Here is a 19,445-nt window from a genome sequence, read left to right on the forward strand (position 1 = left end):
TTTTCTGTTTTTGTTTGTTTTTTACTAAATAAATATTCCCTTAACAGAAACCAGCCCCAAGCTCACTGCCATTTAAATCCCAGAGAACAGCAGCCAGCGGTCAGCGATGAGGCCTTTCCCTAAAGCAGGAGCATGGAAGGAGGATCGAGGCAGTGCCCTCCAGGACACGATCCCTTGTCCCCCAGGCAGAGTCCTGCCAACAAGACTGCAAGCAGCTCCCACGTGCTCCCTATGCAGCGAGTCCTGGGCAGCTGAGCCAAACAGGCTCTCTTTCCTTCTGGTCACAATGAGGATTTGGGGCCCCTGTCATAGAATGACCAGGCGCCCAATGGCTGCTGTGTAAGCACCTCATCGCCTCATGATGAAGCTGGGTTCGTCTTCCTCCTCCTCTGTTCCAGATGCCTCCTCAGAGCTACTGGACTGCTGCTCCTGGGACTGACTGGGTCCTGTAACCACATGACATTCAGATTACAGACGTGCAGAGCCACTTGGAGAGTCAGGAGTGTTTTTAAAAAAGGAGGGGAACAGAGGGGACTTCAGGAACTCTTTGATCCTGGACAGCCAGCCATCATACCCACCAATGCCCCATACCAAAGCAAGGGTCATTGCATAAGTGACCTTAGGGGATGGGGCATCCTCACCAAGAGGTCCAGCAGCACACAAGGAAACCCGACACCCCACAAAACAAGCTTTGGTATACCTCGTTACTACCAGTGCCTATCACCCACAGAAGGGGAATGACCCCATGCGCCTTCAACATTCAACGCTGGACTCACATCCCTGCAGAGGGCTCAAGATCTACTGCAGCCAGCAAAAGGATTTTCAAAACTACAGCAGAAAGTTCTGCCCACAACAAACATGCCAGCTCCCGCCTCTTCCCAAACAAGGGCCCAGAGGCCTCTGTGGACGCCCCATGAGTAGTTCCTAAGCTTCCAGTGCTTTCCCTGTCACGGCTGCCAGGAGCACAGTGTGGCTGAGCTGGCTGAAAGCACAGTACAGAGACAACTTGTTTCCAGACCCTCCTCCTCCTCCAAGGAGCTGCTGGGGATCAGACCCAGGGCCTGTGCACATTAGGCAAGTACTCGCCCAGTGAGCTACATCTCCAGCCCTTTTTAAATTTAATTTTTTAAAATATTTTCATTTTTTTGTAGTTGTACACAATAACTTTTTATTTTATTCGAACCCAGGGCCTTGTACATGCCTTGTAGAGTAGAGTGCTCTACCACTGAGCCATAACCCCAGCCCTTAAACTTAATTTTTTAAAAGATGTATGTTATGGGGCTGGGGTTGTGGCTCAGTGGTAGAGCGCTCGCCTGGCACATTCGAGGCCCTGGGTTCCATCCTCAGCACCACATACAAATAAATAAATAAAAAGTATTGTGTGGGCTGGGGATGTGGCTCAAGCGGTAGCACACTCGCCTGGCATGCGTGCGGCCCGGGTTCGATTCTCAGCACCACATACCAACAAAGATGTTGTGTCCGCCGAGAACTAAAAAATAAATATTAAAAAAAGAAAAATTCATTCTCTCTCTCCTCTCTCACTCTCTCTTTAAAAAAAAAAAAAAAAAGTATTGTGTCCAGCTACAACCAAATATAAATTTAATTTTGAAAAAGGGTCTTGCTAGATGGCCCAGGTTGGCCTTGAACTTGGGATCCTCTTGCCTCTGCCTCCTGAGTTGCCCCAGATCTCAATTTCTCATACCATTCCTGCAGCAAAAGGAGCCAGGACTTCTAGGAAAGTGGCTGACTCTGAGTGAGGCAGGCCACATGCCTGACAGGTGTCTGCAAGAAAGGACGGGAGAGCTGGAGAGGAGTGGGGAGAGCCCAGCAATGGGATCTGTAAAGGGACAGAGGCCAAGTGAAAGCACTCCCAACGGCCAAAGCTGGAACCATTTGTGAATGAGATAAATAATGTAGTGCTGGATCATAACCTGAAGTATAAATCAACACCCACGAGTCCACCCTGATGTAAAGGGAGGAGAAAGGACCCCCCCACCTTGTGCAGAAATGGCCTGCAGAGACCCTGCCATCACAGAGGAGGGCACAGCTGGGCCTCCCCCTCAGCGTGGGCTGCACAGGGTGAGTTTCCCTGTTACAAAGGCACCTGACCTCTGCTCTTCCTCCCGACTACACAGCGTTTCCACAGCCATGAGGAGAACACTGGCAAGTCCTGACTGACAGACATTTTACAGTCCTGACCCAAAAGAAGTCTGAGAAACTATCATGGCCAACGGAGCCTAAGGACACGTGGTGATTAGACGTGGTGTGGAGTCCAGGCTGGATTCTGGAACAGGAAGAGGGCTTCAGGTTAAAAACAAAGGAAATCAGAATAGGGCCTTGGCTATGGCTACTACAATCATCACACTGGTTCAGACGCTGACAAGCATACCCCGTTAATGAGTCATTAAAACAGTGGGGGAAACTGGGCGTGTGAGAACCCCGTGTTATCCTTGCCATTGTCCTACATTATCAAAGCAATTCTGAAAGAAAGAAAATTACTTAAGAAAAAGCAGGACCCGAGAGAGCGCTTGCTTAGCACTGGGTTTGATCCTCAGCACCATATAAAAATAAATGAAGCGACTGTGTCCATCCGCAACTAAAAAAAAAAAAAGAGCAGGACCTGAGACGAGCGCTGGTGGCTAGTGGATAAGCAAGCCGTGTGCTCAGTGGGTCTGTAACCCAGTGTGTGCCAACCCTGTGGAGGTGGGCAAGGTGGATATCAGAGCCCCACGGCACCCCTGAGGGAGGGGTACACAGAAAGGCGAAGGATGAGCACTTCTCCAGACACACGGAAGTCAGAGAGTGTGAAAAGGATCATGCCCAGTAGCCACATGCAGCAAGGCTGAGGGACAGAGGAGTAGGCTCGGCAGGGCAGAGGCCTGCGGAAGGCAAAGTGGTGGAGAGACAAGAAGGGGCCTGACCGTGACGGGGATGCTGAGTTTCAAGCTGGGTTACCTCATGGGCAAGTACGGACACCTGGGATCAAATCCTGGCCCAATGCCCATCCCCACTGTAGCAGGTGCCACCATTATCACTAGGTGACTGCAAAACTCAGGTAACCACTGAACACCTCACAGGGCTGTGAGGACCAAGCCAGTTAACATGTGCAAAGTACTTAGAACCACAAATATGTAACAAATGTTCAATAAACGTTTCATAAGCAGAACAAGTGACAGTCCAACCTGTTTTATAGGAGACCCCTGGAGCTGTACAGAGGTGGGGGCGGTGCGGAGAATGGAGACAGCACGGCTTCTATGTATAGATGAGTACATGCGTACGTATGTGCACACTGCATATTTTTTCAGTACTGGCAATCATACCTAGGACCTGGGGCCTGCTAGGCAAGCACTCCACCACTGAGCTATACCCTTAACCCTCTACCTATATTTTAAAAATAATTTTAACAAATCCTCAATGAGAATTTGATTTCCTCTCATATATATGGCTCTTGTCCACAAAGAAGAAGAAGAGTTTCTAAAAGCCAGTCCCAGCAAGGACAGGGCAAAAGTACTCACTGCTGCACATGGTTCATGGCCATAAAAACTCTCCTTTGGAAAGTAGCTGGCAACAGATTTCAAGAGCCACAAGTTCTTTTTATGCTTTGAGCTAGTAATCACTACTGTTGGAAATTTATGTTAATTTATGCCTCCCAAAAGAAGCAAGGAGACAGGCACATGCTCTTGACTTTAAGTGTCTTCTACAGAAAACAAAAATGAATCAATCTAATGTCTAATAAAAAGAGAAGGGTTACTACAGCACGTCAACTACCGGATATCACCAGTCACTGAAAAAATTATGAAGGAATACAGTATTAAATAAAATAAGCAAATGAAAAAATGTTGCAATTACATATAAACATGTACTCGGAGAGAGACTAAAGCAGACTGAGGCCAGGTGTGGTGTGCGGGCCAGCAGTCCCAGCAACCTGGGAGGCTGGGGCAGGAGGACTGCTTGAGCTCAGGAGCCGGAGTCCAGCCTGGGCAACACAGAGACCTCTGTCTCAAAAACCAAACCAGGGCTGGGGTTGCAGCTCAGTGGTAGAGCACCTGCCTAGAATGTGGGAGGCACTGGGTTCGATCCTTAGCACCATGTAAAAAGAAATAAATAAAGATACTGTGTCCATCTACAACTTAAAAAATTAAAAAAACAAAAACACCATCCTGTCATGAACAGAACAGAGCCCCTCCCAAAGAAGAGTAATCCTGCCCCAGATACCCACAGTGCCAAGGCTGAGAAATGCCCCGAGTGTGCTTACTCAATTCCCCTTAAGGCTACCCTGGATTTCCCTGGCAGACAGGCCTTCGTTAGGATAAGGAACGCTGGTATTACAATGGGCCACTTTGGGAGTTCAAGGCTTCAGAATAATCTAAACCGGCTTAATGTCACCCAGTGGTGTCATTTAGACTTGAGTCTCGCACAGCAGGTGTATTCGCTGAATTACTGGATGAGTACAGAAAACAAGCAGGGAGAGCTTCTCTCCAACAATAGAAGAGAACTCCTCATCACTGACCATCACTGCTTTTCAGAGGAGCCAAAGGAGCCAAAAGAGCTTGAGTAGCGGAGCCCCCTCCAAATCCATCGGGAACCCAGTGGCGCCTCAGTACCATCTTGTGGCACCACTGGGGATTACCCCCTGAATTTCTGTTCATTTCAACTGGACAAAATGCAGAACGAAATCGAAAAGGCGATGTAAAGGGCTTACAAACCATTCTGTGATAGTTACTCCTACAACACTCTGCTCATTTGATACAGCACACATACAGCCACGTTGTACTAAACTTCTTGCTTTGTAAAGTGCTATGTATGGTCCCAATTAAGTATAAAAGTGGGGCCATGCTCCCTACCAATGACTTTTGCCTTTGTTTGACTGAAGCCCAGAGCCCACACAGAAATGGGAAGAATTTCAGAAAACAACATTTACTCAAGAGTAATATTTTCCAGTCTATTCATCCATAATTTATAAAAGGTTGTTGCAACCTCCAAAATGATTTCATGCCCCAGTGATAAAAAGAGGTTAGCCTGCCTCAGCTTGAGAACAGGTAGCCCATCATGTGACTCCAGGATGGGACATGTGCATAGACCTCTCTTTTTTCAGGGGGTGGGGCACTGGGGATTGAACTCCGAGGTCCTCTACCACTGAGCCATACCCTCAACTTCTTTTTATTTTTTATTTTGAGACAGGGTCTCACTAAGTTGCCCAGGCTAGCCTCAACTTGTGTTGATCCTCTTGTTTCAGCCTCCGCAGCACCTAGGATGACAGGCGTGTGTCACCATGCCTGGCACAAACATCTCTGTCTGAGAAAGCCCTGAAGTTCTGGGTAGAGGAGACCCATAGCTGTGGGCTCTAGAGGAAGTCTATCCAAAAGCTGTATGGTCTTGAACATTCTTCACAGTCTTGGACTAAATTAAAGAACAGTGACTGAAAATCACACAGCTGCATGCACCTGATGTCTAAAAGCATCAGGAAAGGGGCTGTAAGAAACCATGTTCTTTCCTGGAAATGATGCCAAAGGCACAGGCAACAAAACAAGAAATAAGACAAACTGGACTTCATGAACACTCACAAATTTTATGCATCATAAGTCAGTATTAACAGAGTTACAGGGAAAGCCACAGAATGGGAGATAATATTTGCAAATATATGTATGTGATAAGGATTAATATCCAGAAAATAGATAATAACGCAATAATAACAAGAAGCCCAATTTAAAAATGGGCAATGTAGCTGGGAGTGGTGGTGCATGCCTATAATCCCAGCAGCTCAGGAGGCTGAGACAGGAGGATCGAGAGTTCAAGCCAGCCTCAGCAACTTAGTGAGGTCCCAAACAACTCAGTGAGACCCTGTCTCTCAATAAAATACAAAATAGGGCTGGGGATGTGGCTCAGTGGTCAAGTGCCCATGAGTTCAATCCCCAGGGGAAAAAAAATGAGCCATTCAGAGGCTCTAGGTGGGATGGAGGGAACACATTCAGTTCCATCTCTCCCTCTGGGTATGGCTATGGCAGCTGGACAGAATACAGACTCTGAAAAATAAGCAAACTGGGGAAGAAGAGCAACACACAAAGTGCCACTGCAAGCTGTGAATCTCCTGCTGTTGCTTTTCTCTGTCCAGTATCCCTCAAGCCTGGACTCAGGGTGACCCAGAACCCAAAATTAGAGACGGGCGCAGACAAAGCTCCAAAGAATTCTGCCAGTCTGGCTGAGGTAAGAAAGGGACTCCTGGCCTAGGGGCGCACCGTTCCCCTTCTCTCAGACCCTAGATCCCAGGCAACCAGGCAATCCTGTAGGCCCGGGTAGCAGCAGTGGAGAAGGGGTGTGCGAGCACTGGAGCTTTGACAGAGGAGAGCATTTCTTTCTAACCAGAGGAGCCAGGTTTTAAGGGAGTCGCCTGTTGCTTTTCCTCTCTGTCTCCCTCCTGATGGTCAGGTCAATTGCTCTAAGAATTGGACTCAAAGAATCAAACCCAAAGTGGCCACTGGGTGGCACACGCAAGGCACATCTGGAGAACACAGCAAACTCCAAAAGCTGATCTGTCAGAGGAACCACAACCCACAGAGGGCGGGAAAGAACCCGAGTTCTGGACACACGAGGTTAACTGCCTGATGGACAAATATCAATGAGACTCAGAAGCCTTATTGCACACTATTCAAAACATCCAAGACACAGAGAAAAATACTCAGCTTATGAAGAATCAGCAGAGTCTCAATTTGTAGGGAAAAGGCAACTAACAAACGCCAGATGGAATTATCAGATTCTCTAACGCATCTGCTTAAAACACAGGAAGAAAGGCCACGGAAACACAGCCATCGACCTGCTATAATGAACAACTGAAGGAAGACCTTCACAGGAAACAGACCAGAGGGATACCTGGAGCATCAGGGACCAGGGAAGAAGAGCACACAGTATGCATTGGTTAGTACCTTTTGAAGTCTTTAAAATATGTTTGAAAGTAAAACATCATCTGGGCTGGGGCTGGAGCTCAGCGGTAGAGTGCTTGCCTAGCTTGTGTGAGGCACTGGATTCAGTTCTCAGCACCACAAGTAAATAAATAAATAAAGGTCCATCAACAACTAATAAAAATATTGAAAAAAGTAACATCATCTGATCACATTTTCAATGTCTGCAGATGTAACTAAGGGTAAAAGAACATAAGTGATGGAAAGCTCTAAGCAGATCTAAGCAGAACGTGACAGTAGTATGTGCTTAACATCCCCTAGAGTCATAACAGCTATAAAAAGGGATAGAATTAAAAACACAACAGGGCCGGGGGTGCTGCTGAGACACAGAGTACTTGCCCAGCAAGGCCTGACTTCCAGCCTTTCCATCCTTAACACACCCCCCCCCCCCACCATGCACACAGAATGACACTTGAAAAGTAATAGCATAGGGGGCTGGGGATGTGGCTCAAGCGGTAGCGCGCTCGCCTGGCATGCGTGCGGCCCGGGTTCGATCCTCAGCACCACATACAAACGAAGATGTTATGTCTGCCAAGAACTAAGAAAAAAGAAATAAATATTAAAATTCTCTCTCTGTCCCCCTCTCTCTCTCTCACTCTCTCTTTAAAAAAAAAAAAAAAAGAAAAGTAATGGCATAGGTGGGTTAAGATTCAAGAAGATGAGAGCACTTCTAGAATGGCACACTAATCACCTCCCAAAATCAGCTCTTCCAGAAAAGCAACAAGAATACTGGCAAAGATTATTTTTTAAAAATCAACCTTTTGCTTGGTGGGTAGTGCACACCTGTAACCCAAGATACTCAGGAGGCTGAGGCAGGAGGATTATGTTTGGGGCTAGCCTGGGAAACTCAGACCCTGTCTCAAAGTAAAAATAAAAGTAAAAAGGGCCGAGGATATGGCCCAGTGGAAGAGTAGCCCTGGGTTCAATTCCCAGTATTTATCAATTAATCAACAAATAAACCAACTAGGTTGAGCATGTCTCAAAGTTCCAACCTGAGCACTGTCCCTATTTGACCTGTCTAGCAGCTCCCATAAAACTTCTCGCAAGGCTTGTTTTGAGCTGTCCTGACTCGAGAGTTCACTCAGTGTGAAGAGCTTCTTCCTCTGGGTGTTTGTCAGAAGCAATCAGTGGCAGCCACTTACCACTGCGACTCCCTGAGGCAGAGATAACAGCTGAAGCAAAGACGAAATGACCAAAAAGCTTAAGAGGAGAAGCTGGGACACTCGAGGGCCACACACATGCACAAGGCTGTGCACAGGCCCAAGAAAGACATACAAAGGCCCTAATTTCTCACTCTGCTGTTCTTGGGGCTATGTGCAAGCAGGAAATGGAGGCAAAGGTAATCTGCAAAGCCCTGCCAGGGCGCCGAAGCCATGCTCCAACACACACAACCCTCAGCAAAGGCTGGGAGACATACTGGTTCAAGGCATTTAAAGAAATATTTACTCTCCGGCTGACCACTGAGTTAACCAAGCAGACAATTCAGTGATCACACACAACAAAGAACACAGGTTTTACAGAATTAGTTCAGGAAGTCACTAAATATGAAACTCAAGAATGACAATAAGCAGCAAAAACAGCACATCCCAGAGGGTGGGGCAAAATTATCCTGCATGAAGGAGAACTATTTCCTAACACAGGGTCAAGCTACAACCCACCAACAGAACACTAAGACCCGCTGTTACGCCCATTCCTTCTCCTTGGAGGGCTAAGAAAATACCTGCTGGTTAATTTGAGGAATTGTAGGAGGGCAGAGCAGTCACACAGTTTAAAAACATCATCACGTGTCACTCATGAGTACAACTCATGAGGAAGCCAGTCCTAAAAGGGGTCAATCGTATTTCACCTGTAAAGGAAGCCCAACTGTACCCCCCAAGCTAACACCCTCAGTGGTTTATGCAGGAACCCAGTCACTCACAGCACAGACACCAATGTAGAAACACGGCAAACTGGGGTCATTTTTGTCCCTTAGCATCCCTGGCCCTTTCTACCTGAGGTCCATCTCTCCTTCACTCTTAGCCTATGGCTCCCAGGCCTTTGTGATGGGTTCAGAAGCAAGCAGGACTGGAGCACGGTGGACGCTGCCCCAGCACCCACCCCACTCCTCCTTATTAAGAGAGCATCTGGGGGGGGGGCAAAGTAACCAGCTCCCAGTGATGATCATGAATAGTTTAAAGGATTTATGACAATTCTATTTTCTATTCACCTTACATGAGGGCAGCTAGGGATGGCAAAGTGACCTAATAAATAAATAAGGTGACTTCTTTTTTTTTCTTTTTATTGAGAACATTGTCTTTTTTTTTTAATAATTTTTTTTATTGGTTGTTCACAACATTACAAAGCTCTTGACATATCATATTTCATACATTAGATTGAAGTGGGTTTTGAACTCCCAATTTTACCCCAAATGCAGATTGCAGAATCACGTCGGTTACACATCCACAATTTTACATAATGCCCTATTAGTAACTGTTGTATTCTGCTACCTTTCCTATCCCCTACTATCCCCCCTCCCCTCCCCTCCCATCTTCTCTCTCTACCCCATCTACTGTAATTCATTTCTCTCCTTGTTTATTTTCCCATTCCCCTCACAACCTCTTATATGTAATTTTGTATAGCAATGAGGGTCTCCCTTCATTTCCATGCAATTTCCCTTTTCTCTCCCTTTCCCTCCCATCTCATGTCTCTGTTTAATGTTATTCTTTTCTACCTGCTCTTCTTCCCTGCTCTGTTCATAGTTGCTCTCATTATATCAAAGAAGACATTTGGTATTTGTTTTTTAGGGATTGACTAGCTTCACTAAGCATAATCTGCTCTAGTGCCATCCATTTCCCTGCAAATTCTATGATTTTGTCATTTTTTATTGCTGCATAGTACTCCATTGTGTATAGATGCCACATTTTTTTTTATCCATTCATCTATTGAAGGGCATCTGGGTTGGTTCCACAGTCTAGCTATTGTGAATTGTGCTGCTATGAACATCGATGTGGCAGCATCCCTGTAGCATGCTCTTTTAAGGTCTTCAGGGAATAGTCCGAGAAGGGCAATAGCAGGGTCAAATGGTGGTTCCATTCCCAGCTTTCCCAGGAATCTCCAAACTGCTTTCCAAATTGGCCGCACCAATTTGCCGTCCCACCAGCAATGTACAAGAGTACCCTTTTCTCCACATCCTCGCCAGCACTTGTTGTTGTTTGACTTCATAGTGGCTGCCAATCTTACTGGAGTGAGTTGGTATCTAATCCACAAAGTTACAACTATCTTATATTTGATAAAGAGGCTAAAAGCATGCAATGGAGGAAGGATAGCATCTTCAACAAATGGTGTTGGGAAAACTGGAAATCCATATGCAACAAAATGAAACTGAATCCCTTTCTCTCGCCAAGCACAAAAGTTAACTCAAAATGGATCAAGGAGCTTGATATCAAATCAGAGACTCTACGTCTGATAGAAGAAAAAGTTGGCTCCGATCTACATATTGTGGGGTCGGGCCCCAAATTCCTTAATAGGACACCCATAGCACAAGAGTTAACAACAAGAATCAACAAATGGGACTTACTTAAACTAAAAAGTTTTTTCTCAGCAAGAGAAACAATAAGAGAGGTAAATAGGGAGCCTACATCCTGGGAACAAATTTTTACTCCTCACACTTCAGATAGAGCCCTAATATCCAGAGCATACAAAGAACTCAAAAAATTAAACAATAAGAAAACAAATAACCCAATCAACAAATGGGCCAAGGACCTGAACAGACACTTCTCAGAGGAGGATATACAATCAATCAACAAGTACATGAAAAAATGCTCACCATCTCTAGCAGTCAGAGAAATGCAAATAAGGTGACTTCTGCAGGACACTTCTGAGGACTTTTTTTTTTTTTTTTTGTAGTACCAGATTGAATGCAGAGTTTCTGTACATGCCAGAAAAAGCACTCTACCACTGAGCTACTTCTCTAGGCCCTTCTGGGGGACTTTTTGCTTTCTAGTTTAAAAAAAAAAAAAAAGACAGACAAGTACCATCTCTCTATCCTTCTGCCTTGAACATAGGTATAATGGGCAGGAGCCATGCACCCATCTCACACACTGAGGACAAAGGACAAGAGAATTGCAAGAGTGTTGAACCCACCAGACCAACATCTACCACCAGATTTCTTATCATGTAAGAGAAACAAACTACTCTTTGTTAAAGCATTGTTAAGCATTCTTAACTGACTAGAAGTATGACTTAATTGGAGACAAAGAAACACAAGATTTCTGCTAGGAACACTGGGATGGTCCCTCAACCTTTCTTCTTGGACAATAAAGAGGCAGGATGTACCCTAGAGAGCAGTTGCAGGCACTTCACAATCACAAGGCACAAGCTTGTAGGAGGCCAGGAGGTCAGGACCAAGAGGAAACAACAGTAATGCCACTGAGCTCTTGCCCCAGTCCTACCTGAAGGGAGGTCTGCCCTGGACTGAACAAGAGCCAGGGTCTTTCTTTTCTGCTTAAGCCAGTTTGTTTTCTGATACTTATAATTAAATGAATCCTAACACAAATAAGCTGCCACTTCCTCAGTGGCCAGCCAACCAGCCCCACACCCTATGCTTTTCTGCTTCTGGGCAGCTCAGGTCTGGGATCAACACCAAGAGAAAGGCTACAACCAAGGAGAAGTGGACACCACTCACCTTCTTTTTGTTTCTTTTGCTCAAGTTTCATCTTCTTTGCCAACAGTTTCTTCTCTTTTAACTTCTGGCTACAAACAAAAAACACACATGCTGATGCCTTAACTATCTTGCTGTATAATTTACAAAATAAACACTTATTCATAGCCCCCCATTTTTAAAAATATTGATGAACCTTTATTTTATTCCTTTATTTATACGTGGTGCTGAGAATCAAACTGAGTGCCTCACACATGCCAGGCAAGTGCTCTTGCACTGAGCCCCAGCCCCAGCCTCCTTTTATAGCTCTTTAAAAACCTTATAGTGGAAGCTGGGTGCAGTGTCACATGCTTGAAATTACAAAGACTTGGGAGGCTGAGGCAGAAGGATCAGAGTTCAAGGCAAGTCTCAGCAACTTCGTAAGGCAACCAATTCAGCAAGACCCTGTCTCAAAATAAAACATAAAAAGGGCTGGGGATGTGGTTCAGTGGTTAAGTGAATTCAAGTCCCAGTACCAAAAAAATTTAAAAATGAGAAAAACAAAAAAGTTAACATTTGGGCACAGTGGCATGATCCTGTAGTCCCAGTCAGACTCCATCTCAAACACAAAACAAAACAAAAACTATAACACAAATACTTTAATAACAAAATAAAGGAAAAACTCAGCTAGGCGCAATGGCACAGGCCAATAATCCCAGTGACCCAGGAAGCTGAGAATCACAAGTTTGAGGCTAATCTCAGCAAGTTAGTGAGGCCCTAAGCAACTTAGTGAGACCCTTCTCAAAATAAAAAATAAAAAGGGCTGGGGATGAGGCTCAGTGGTTAAGTGACCCTGGGTTGAATTCCAGGTACTAACAAATAAAGAAAGAAAGAAAAGGAATAGGGGTTAGGCTTGTGGCTCAGTGGTAGAACACTCGCCTAGCATGTGTGAAGCACTGGGTTTGATCCTCTGCACCACATAAAAATAAATAAAATAAAGGTCTTAAAAAAAAAAAGGAATAATCTCTTATGGTTCTGCCATTCCAACATTAAACTATTTTCATCATGAGTCAGGATCAAATCCTAAGGAGTCCTGAGGTGACTAAAGCAATCTCAGAAATACTGGAGATAGGATCTGGGTTTGTGGCTCAGTGGTAGAGCGCTTACCTAGCATGTGTGAGGCACTGGATTTGATTTTCAGCACCATTTATAAATTTAAAAAAATAAAGGTCTATTGACAACTAAACAATATTAAAAAAAAAAAAAGAAAAAGAAAGAAAAGAAAAAAAGAAATACTGGAGATACATTTTCATGTGAAGTTGTATGGAGTGTTTTTAAAATCCTGCTCAGCTTCCTACAAATTGAAGGACCGTTTATTTAGAACCCTGCAAGCACACACACAGCTTGTACCACCATGTAGTCATTTGAAGAGGTCAGACTTTCATTTAAGGAACAAGCTGAAAGGGAAGTTTGGTTACAGCATTTTCATAAATTCAGTGTTAAAGGGCAGAATTGAAGGAGACAAAGTAATCTGTATGCTCACAAAAGTCCGGATCTCTAATATTTGGGGAACCTGTACTAAGCAGGGGGGTAGGTAGAAAAAGAAGGCAATCCTCTACCTGGAGGCTCTGCCTTAGGGCATTCACACCCACCACTCTGTAGGTCACAGAGAATAAATTTTTAAATTTCTTTGAGGGATCTGGCTATGCTGCCCAGGCTGGCCTTCAAGTACTGGGCTCAAGTGATCCTCCTCCATTTCTTTAGTGGCCTGTGAGCCAGAAGCACACACTACACTTTACTGCCTCTGGGCAGCCCAGCCCTGGGAATCAACATGCAGAGAAAGGCTACAATCAACAGTGGGCGCTAGCTGCCCAGCAGCTGGCACTATAGGCGCACACTACCATGGCTGGCCACACAGGTGAACCTTTGAGTACAAGACTTGCCCGTTCATCAGCCAGCCACTTTCTGACACGCCCCGCCCCGCCCTCAGATGACATGATGACATGATGTGCTTACCGCTTTTTCCGACGCTTTGCAGTCTGCTCCTCTGCAGCAATTTTATTCTTTTCCAATCTCTTCTGAAACTCTGCATCCAATTTTTGCTACAAAAACCCCACATTATTTAGATATACTCTGGACTGGGCAGACTCATGCACAACAAAATACGAAAGAGAAAACTGGAGAAGGCGTGTGGAGGACTCCTTGAGGACAGCGGCAGTAAGGACTGCCTCTCGGCCAGCACCTTGCCCACTGACCAGAGTGCAGCACAACAATGGCTAGAAGGAATTTTCAAGTCCTAACCTTAGCAACAGTTACTAAATGACTCATCCTAGCAGTATCTCTCTCTCTCTCTCTCTCTCTCTCTCTCTCACACACACACACACACACACACACACACACACACACACAGTATACACATCCACTATTGAATTCTTCTTCCCAGTTTTCTTTCCAAGTTTCAATTTGTTCATCTATAAAAGGAGAGACTATTAAGTCCTTTCTGCCAGCTCTGTTTGGAAGAATAACGAAATCGGTCACAGAAAAGCACCTGCGAAGAATACAAAGTGCCGTCTTTCATTTCTTCTAGTCATTCCCTAAAGGTTGAGGAGGCAAAGGAGGTGCCAGCACAGGAGGAAGAGGTGCCTTTGTTGCTGCTGCTATCTGCTGTGGATCTGCACAGGAGGTCACTGAAACCAAGCAACAGAAGCTGAGAGCGGAAGATGCCCCTTCAAGAAGGAAATGAGCCTCAAGGAGAGGACAACTGGAAAGAGAAAGAGTGAAATCCAAAAGCCCTTGAATTTACTAGTGAGTGAAATTCACGGAGCGCTGGTGGCTGACACACCTGAGACCAGCTCTGTTGGGGTGTTGTCCTATCTGTCACTGAAAAAGGTTGCATATTCTCCTGCCTCTTTTATGTTTTTAAACTTTAAAACTTATATTTTGATGCCTGAAATAAAAACCTCTGCATCTGTATGGATGTCAAGTTTGTACAACATTTTCCTGTATTTTCTCTGGATCTTTATATAAAAACTTCAGACTAATTTTTGGTGCCTGGGACAACAACCTGTTCTACTTCCTCCCTCCTAGAATAATTTAAAAATAAAAATGCCTCCCATAATTCCTTTTTTTAATATTAATTTTTAGTTTTAGGTGGACTCAATATTTTTATTTTATTTTTAAAATAAAAGAGAATCGAACCCAGGACCTCAGGCATGCTAGGCAAGTGCTCTACAACTTGAGCCACAATCCCAGCCCCCAGAGCATTATTTCTGACAATGGCAAACCTACTGCAGTGAGCTGGGACAGGTGTGACAAGACAGCCAAAACTTCCCACTAGCATTGAGAACATCACCACCAGAACACAGCAGGCCCTAAGGAGTTGTTTGCTGCTGCTGTTGTTTTAATCAACACCCTTTGGTAAGTGTATGTGCTAGCATTATGAACATTTGTGCATTTAGACAATTTTCATGTCATTTTAAAAAAGATACAATGTGGGTCCAGTTTGTCTCAATTTTTCAAAGTAGGGATGGTTCACTACTTCCTTTTCTGCTGTGGCTCCTCTCTGTTCCTAGCAATTGCACACACAAAAAATGTGCTGCCTATCTTTTCTTGACTAAAAGAATGGCTTCCTTACTTTTGAGAAATTACAAATGTCGAGTGGGGACTGGAGATGTAGTAGAGCACTTGTCCCACATGTGCAATTCTCTGGGTTCTTTGGAGATTGGGGGGGGAGAAAAGCACCCTTGTACTTTTTTAAAAAAATATTTTTTAGTTGTAGGTGGACACAATATCTTTATTTTATTTTTATGGTGCTGAGGATCGAACCCAGTGGCTCACGCATGCTAGGTGAGCACTCTACCTCTAAGCTACAACCCCAGCCCATCTTGCACTTTTTTTTATAGTGCTAGGGATGGAACTCAGAGCCTTGTGCATGTCGGGCAAGCACTCTACCACTGAGTTACATCTTCAGCTCTAGTTTAAAGGTTCTCCCCCACATCCCTGAAATTATGACTAAGTTGCCTAGGTTGGCCTGAAACATCTGGGTTCAGGGATCCTTTTACTCCAGACCAACAAGTAGTGGGATTATAGGTGTGCACCACCACACCTGGTTTTTAAATTATAATTTCTTAAAAAATTCTCAAGTCTAAAAGAAAAAAAAATCATTTGACCTCTGTCATGAAGAAACGCCAGCCTTAAAGCTAGAAAACCCAAAACTTCAATGAAGATGACAAATAGAAAGCACATCACCATTCACACAAAACAGCTAACTGCACACAGGCATCAGCTAAGAAAGAACAAGAGAGAATTGACCACTCTAGTAGCGTGGAAGATCCTGCTTGCCATTCCTTTTCATGTCAGATGGCCTGGAGGGGAGAGGCCACTCTCCAGTGTTCTTCTATACAAATGGAAGACTCTGTGCCTCCCTCCTCTCTTAGGGTGGCCATCTTGCTGCACTGAGTTTGACCTAGGAGTGCCTGGACTCTGCTTTCCATGCTGTGTAAGGCAGACCCTATGCAAAGTACCACCAGCTGCATGAGTACACTTCTTTGAACTTTTTCCCCTAAAGGCTGTAAAAGTACATAACCCCATACTAGGGGGCTCCAGCTCCTGGCTCACTCACCTTCTCGGCCATGGCATCCATGTAATCCTGTCGCTGGTACTCTCTGCGGCGCAGATGCCTGTACACGTGGAACTCTCCACTGCCAGCCCCAGCACTTGAACCTAGAGCCAGAATGACCCAGAGTTCCAGATGAAATCCAGTTACCATCACAGGTCACCCTTAACTAAAAGGGACTGAAGTAAAAACTAGAAGTAATGGAAGGTACCATGCCTGCCTTTTTCCACTTATACCCCAGAGCAAATGCAGGGTTTGGCATGTCACAGGGACCATTAAATTGTTGTGTGAATGTTGACTATGAAATCACTAAAAATTCCATTCTAATGTATTATCAAGAGGAGGAAAGACTGTGATTTAAAGACCAAAATCTAGAAGAGAATGATGACCCCATGTCCTCCATTATTTCACATTTGGCTGCTAGATTTCTAGCAAGTTGGAAAGGTGTCCATGATATGGAGATTACAAAAATAATATGTGCAGAACACCTGTATTCTTATAAAAGCATTTTTTTCTTATATCAGTGATGTTGACTATAAAGAGGTTGGAAGGCTTTATCAAAACACTTCAAGCAGAATTATGGAATTACAGGTGATTCTAAGTTCCTTATATTTTTATGTATTAAATGTATGTATTACATAATCTATGTATTAAATATGTATAAATTCTTTATATCTCTAAGTATTACTTGTTTCTATTTACAATTAGTATGTTAGTTGATAATCCAACAAAATAATAAAGAACACAGAAGAAAGTTGTCTAGTGCCAAACCATAAGCAACTGTACCCCATCATTGTAAGAACAAAATTCTGGACCACTGAACATTTTTTTTTTCTTACCAAAGATCTACTTAACAAATACTTCAGGAGATACACGTGTGTGTTGTGTGTGTGTGTGTGTGTGTGTGTGTGTGTGTGTGTGTATATATATATATATATATATATATCTACCTTTAAATTTATTTATACACACACAGATAAAGGACATTACCCATTACATCTCGGACAAATTCTGGGGGAGGTCGAGGTGCCCATTCACTCATTTTTTCCGGGATTGGAACTGCTTTGTCCTGCAATATTTAAACAGGAAAGCATCTGTTAAGAATACACCTGCTGACAAACTTCCATCTCTTATAACCAAAGACTAGCGAAGAGGGCCGGCTTTGCTACTCAGACCCGGAGCTGATTTTTCGCCTTGCCTGCCGTAGGCAAGGGCTACACTTCCCAGGGCAGAACTCAGAAACCTGTCACCGTTAATGGCCAGCAACCTCCAACTTGAGCCCCACTCAAGGAGGAGAACCAAGCTTTTCTAGTGAAAGGTCTAGGAAATGGACCATCTCATCGATTGTTTTTAGGATCTGGGGAAGCGAGGCCTGGACGCGTGCGCGAGGGACGACGGCGCGACCTGCACAGGTGTTCTGGCTGCCCCCCTCTAACCGTGAGTACTCTTTGGAAGAAACAAGCCCTTTTGCTAACTCACAGCTTCCAACTTCTCAGTCTAACGCTTCTGTCCTCGGAAAGTCAAACGAAAAGCATGAAGCCCTCCGCAGCACCTTTAGGCAGGTTTCTACACAAGGACAGATGGAAGCTCGCCATCTCTTCCGGGACAGTTCCTAAGGACTGCTCTGGCATTAGGGTGCCGAGACCTCGAGTCTGGCGGCGGGGGATGGGGGTGCGCGGACCCCCAGAGGCGCCGGAGCGGAGAGGGGTGGGCCTCGGACGCGCAGCGGAGCCCGCGCTTCCTCTCACCGGGTTCTTCATGAGTCGCTCCAGCTTAAGCTTCTGCTCCTCCGCCGCATTCTTGGGGATGACGAGGGCCTGCGGTTCTTTCTTGGGCCTCGGCGGTCGCACAGACGAGGCGGCCGGACTCGCCATAGCAACTCTCCCACTTCCCGGGCGAGCGAAGACCACGGCGCGCCCTTATGACGACAGAGCCGGAGACGCATGCGCAGTCTCCGTGCGCGGGAGGCGTGGCCGCGGGCCGGGGCGGAGTCGCAGAACGGAAGTGGCCTGCTGAATATTCATGAGCCTGAGGCTGGTCTGGCTTATTTTGATCCAAGCGGCTTGATTTCATTTCCTGTTTCTGAACAAATCTGTGCGGCCGGACGCCCACGTCTCTGGAGGCGAGGTGGCCCCTCACGCTCGAGTGGTCCGGGCCGACCTCTGCAGTTCCAGCGGCCACCGTGCTGCAGAGGGCTCTTAGCTCCTGCTCCCGCCGCGCTCCCCTCGCCTCTGGGCTTTGTCCTGCCAGGTCCGTGGGTCCCCGAACTCCCATTTGCGACAATCTCCATTTATATAAGACGGCGCAAACATGTCACTGAGCTTCCTGAAAACTGGGAACCGGATGTCCTCTGTCACCTTGGAATTCCTCAGCCGAGGGCATGAGGCTGTTTTACCAGAAAGAGAAGAGCCGCCCCTCCAGTCTGGGAGCCGGCCAGACGTTCACAGCTAGGCCTGAGGTTCTGTTGAACGTAATTAACTCCACAGAACACCCACATCACACAAGGCCTTCCTGGGACTGTGATGGAGCGAGACCTAGAGCGCTCCGCAGTCCTGTCTGAACTCGCGAAAGCAAGAATATTGCTCTACCAGAAAGAGACCCACATCTTCCCACTCCAGCTAATACTGGTAACTGCGGCTTCTTACCTGCGCCAGCCCTGATTCCTTCCTTTCCTTTTACATATTGTGACCAGTTTTTATTTTTATTTATTTTTGTTACTGGGACTTGAGTCTAGGGACACATTACCACTGAGTGACATCCCCAGCCCTTTTTATTTTATTTATTTATTTTTGAGACAAGGTCTTACTAAATTGTTGAGGCTGGCCTGGAACTTGTGATCTTCCTGCCTCAGCCTCCCTCCCTGTCGTTTGGATTAGAGGCACGTGCCACCGTGCCTGGCTATCATTAATTTTACATGTCAACTTGACTGGGTCATGGAGTCCCTGAATATTTGGTCAAACATGATTCTGGGTGTGTCTGTGTGTTTCTGGATGAGATTAATATTTAAATTGGTAGACTGAGTATATCCTTCTAATATGTGGCCTTTATCCAATCAGTTAAAACCCTGAATGGAACAAGACATCCCTCCTACAAGGGAGACGGAATTCTTGCTTGATGGCTTCTGAACTGGGATCTAGTATTGGCTTTTGCTCACCAGACTTCAGACTGGGGTCTTGGCCTTCCAACTGGGACCAGAACTACATCATCAACCCTGGTGGCTCTCCAGCTTCCTGACTCAGCCTTCCGATGTAGGACT

At 45.4% G+C, this 19,445-nt stretch overlaps 1 protein-coding gene across 2 annotated transcripts; it reads right to left on the reverse strand.

Moving 5' to 3' along the window:
- Prkrip1 (PRKR interacting protein 1) lies at positions 1-18,110 on the reverse strand. 2 transcript variants are annotated; one of them, XM_026396918.2, is made up of 6 exons: positions 17,938-18,110; positions 17,180-17,258; positions 16,196-16,296; positions 13,591-13,676; positions 11,620-11,687; positions 1-446 (listed from the first exon to the last, which is right to left on the reverse strand). In XM_026396918.2, exons 1-6 carry the CDS (start codon positions 18,061-18,063, stop codon positions 349-351), a joined length of 558 nt encoding a protein of 185 aa, XP_026252703.1. In that variant the 5' UTR covers positions 18,064-18,110; the 3' UTR covers positions 1-348. The 2 variants fall into 2 exon arrangements, with proteins under 2 accessions (XP_026252703.1, XP_077658508.1); XM_077802382.1 differs by lacking the exon at positions 1-446 and adding an exon at positions 9,900-10,191.
- Positions 18,111-19,445: the final 1,335 nt, after the last annotated feature.

The sequence above is a fragment of the Urocitellus parryii genome, chromosome 9 (genome assembly GCF_045843805.1).
Source record: "Urocitellus parryii isolate mUroPar1 chromosome 9, mUroPar1.hap1, whole genome shotgun sequence".
Classification (NCBI taxonomy): Eukaryota; Metazoa; Chordata; class Mammalia; order Rodentia; family Sciuridae; genus Urocitellus; species Urocitellus parryii.